Here is a 3,080-nt window from a genome sequence, read left to right on the forward strand (position 1 = left end):
AAGTGCTAATATCCCTATAAGAAGTGCTAGGTTTGATGAACCGCAACACAACTCATGTGTATCGTTGGTTTTAAAATAGCATTGTTTCTTGATGTTATTACTAATTTCATAAATGGTATGTGTTGTTATGTTAGTAACTACATAGATTGCTGCACTTTTATCTTATGTTTGTTATTGTTATTTTTGAATATTTACATTATGAATCAAAGCCTTATTCTCAATGTTGCGTTCATTTACTCTCATCATTCTAAACCTCATTATGAATTCAAACGTTGTGTTGTGATGCTTCAAATGTAAATAGGTGGTTTATCTATTCATTCTCATGTAATATTATGTTGATTTTAGTCTCATCAATCCAAACCTTATTATGAATCCAAATGTTGTCTTATGATGCTTCAAATGAAAAAAGTGGTTTATCTATTCACTCTCATGTCAAGCCTATCAAAGAGCCTTGATTACAAGAAAGTTGTAAACCATAATACCACTGTCATGTCAAGCCTATCAAAGATCCTTGATTTACATAATGAACCAAAACCTTATTCTCAAAGTTGTGAACCAAATTTAGTCTCATCTATCACTCAAAAAAGTTGTCACATTAACAATAATACCAATACATACAAATCCTTATGGGCACAATACATGAGGACATATCAGAGATCATCATGGTTCACTTCTAACATGCTAGTATGTGACGTCTAAATATACTTAATCACATGCCAATGCAGTTGATTGTTTAAAAGATTGCATAATAATTTGGCTATGAACTATGCTTTTACCAGGCCTGCCAATATCCTTGCCAAATAAAAATGTAATATCCACCGTCTTTACTCAACGTGACATGTTTGTTTCTGTAGCAATGTTGCATACAAGCAGTGGCGGAACCAGAAAATTCCAAATGGGGGGTCGTACTATAATTGTTTTACATTCGTAATTCAATGGTGTACACAACTTACTTTTTTTTACCGATAGCCGGCAACTGACATCTTCTAGGTCCCATAGCTTGAAATCGCTGTAGAATTGCTTCATTTTCTACATTTGCAAAAATATCTTTTTCTACATAACACACCAATGCATCTGTGAGAAAATTATCACCCATCTTGTTACGTAAATTAGTCTTGATAAACTTTATTGCGGAAAATGATCTTTCAACGATAGCTGTTGCAACCGGCAAGACCAAAGCCAACTCAACTAGTCGATAGACGAGGTCATATGTAATATGATATTTCATCTGAACCATTTTCTTTGCAAGTTCTCCGATATCATGAAGACCGAAAAAAACTTCATTGCTTTTCATATTTGAAATGTACCGATCAAGTTGTATCCTTAGTTGACCAAGCTCAAAGCCACTAAAATCATCCAAATATAACTCAGCAAGCCGTAGTAACTTCTCACGGTCAAAAGTTTGAAATGAGTCTCTAGGGTCAAGACACGCTATACATGTAAGCAACTCCGAGTTTGCCTTAGTAAAACGCTCATTCATTTCATTAAGAAGAAGATCAAAAACCTAGAATCATGTAGAAATAAAATATAGAAAGTTTTCTAGAAAAAAATGTTATAAGCTGAAGTTTGTTAACAAAAATAAATAATAATAAGGAATCTGATAAAAAATATCGGCGCGAAAACGATGGAGATATGTCTGTGACTCATTATCAATTGTCCTTCTAACTCGCCCTGGAATGAGGTCTTCCATATTAGGCATATTAATTTCATTTTTAGAACAAAATGTGGTGACTTCATTCATTAGCTCCTCCCAGCCATCATCCCTGTATTTCTTTATATCATATTTCATATATTCAATCAATCAAACCGCATTACCAATATTTTGATTTTTCAACTGTAGGGCTTGTGACAAGTCATTTGTCTTTCTTAATAAGTTTACCATTAAATGAGCAATAAAGACAAACTCAAAGTTTTCCATTTTCTCAGCCATACCAAGCGTAATGCCTCGAGTTTTTGCATCAGTGCCCTCTCTTGACAAAGCAATAAGCACTTCTCTCACTGATTTCCACAAGTCTAAAAGTCGAAGTATAGTTTTAAGATGGGAACCTCAACGAGTGTCACCGGCTCGGGCTAAACTCATTTCTTGGTTTTTACCTTTTCCTGTACATACTTCACCCGTCTCAATTCGTTTCACAAAATCATCATGTTGTTTTTGCGAATCAAATCTTTCCTTTTACGTGAAGCTCCAACAATATTCACAATCTTTGTAAGGTAATCAAAAAAAGAACTTACAGATGCATATTCAGATGACGTGGCCACGACTACCAATTGTAACTGATGTGCAAAACAATGTATATAAAATGCACATTTTTTTTCTGCTAAAATTTTTTGCTTCAATCCATTTAGCTCCCCACGCATATTGGAAGCTCCATCATAACCTTGACCTCTAACTTTAGACATTGTTAAATTATTTTTTGCAAAAAAATTATCAATAGCACTTTTTAGAGATGATGCACAAGTGTCGGTAACATGCACTACCCCAACAAACCGTTCAATCACTTCTCCAACATCATCCACATATCTCAAAACCACTGCCATTTGCTCTTTTATAGAACAATCACGAGACTCGTCAATTAAAATAGAAAAAAAACTTATCTTTAATCTCGTTCACGATAATCTTTCTTACCTCCGCAGCACATGCATTAACTATTTCTTTTTGGATTTTAGGCGAAGTCAACTGATTATTTCCATGTGATTTTGAATTAAACGCCTTATTTACTTCATCATTACGTTCACAATACCATTTGACAAGTTCAAGAAAATTACCTCGACTATTAGAGCTTATAGACTCATCATGCCCACGAAAAGCCAAACCTTGTTTTAAAAGGAATCGAATCACATCAACAACAGCGGTTAACCGAACACGATAAACAATCTCATCTTGCTTACATTGTTGTGACAATACATTGTCTAGATTGTGCCTTTGATCTTTAAATAACTCAAACTGAACTCTAGCATGATTATGTCTACTATTTTGACCTCCTTCATGATCACGAAAATTTTCAATTGCCTTTTTCCAGTTTCTAAAACCATGGTTGATAAAGTCTTCATCCCCATGTCTATTACCGGTAGGGAACAAA

At 34.3% G+C, this 3,080-nt stretch overlaps 1 protein-coding gene across 1 annotated transcript; it reads right to left on the reverse strand.

Annotated features, from left to right (window-relative positions):
• Positions 1-949: 949 nt before the first annotated feature.
• On the reverse strand, positions 950-2,538 carry LOC143571004 (uncharacterized). Its single transcript, XM_077056519.1, has 5 exons — positions 2,233-2,538; positions 2,095-2,170; positions 1,880-1,998; positions 1,667-1,771; positions 950-1,504 (listed from the first exon to the last, which is right to left on the reverse strand). The coding sequence occupies exons 1-5, from the start codon at positions 2,536-2,538 to the stop codon at positions 950-952; spliced, it is 1,161 nt and encodes a 386-aa protein (XP_076912634.1).
• Between the last annotated feature and the right edge of the window lie 542 nt (positions 2,539-3,080).

Source organism: Bidens hawaiensis, unplaced genomic scaffold (genome assembly GCF_021521415.1).
Source record: "Bidens hawaiensis isolate Kalapana, Puna unplaced genomic scaffold, B.hawaiensis_p1.1 tig00025180_1, whole genome shotgun sequence".
NCBI classification, from domain to species: domain Eukaryota; kingdom Viridiplantae; phylum Streptophyta; class Magnoliopsida; order Asterales; family Asteraceae; genus Bidens; species Bidens hawaiensis.

What these genes read in the sequence shown, in the direction of transcription:
- LOC143571004 (XM_077056519.1), bottom strand. Translation starts at nt 2,538, where the DNA reads ATGGCAGTGGTTTTGAGATATGTGGATGATGTTGGAGAAGTGATTGAA. An exon ending in CGTCATCTGAATATGCATCT is followed by an intron (nt 2,171 to 2,232) that starts GTAAGTTCTTTT and finishes TTCACGTAAAAG; the next exon opens with GAAAGATTTGATTCGCAAAA. An exon ending in AAGACCTCATTCCAGGGCGA is followed by an intron (nt 1,505 to 1,666) that starts GTTAGAAGGACA and finishes ACATGATTCTAG; the next exon opens with GTTTTTGATCTTCTTCTTAA.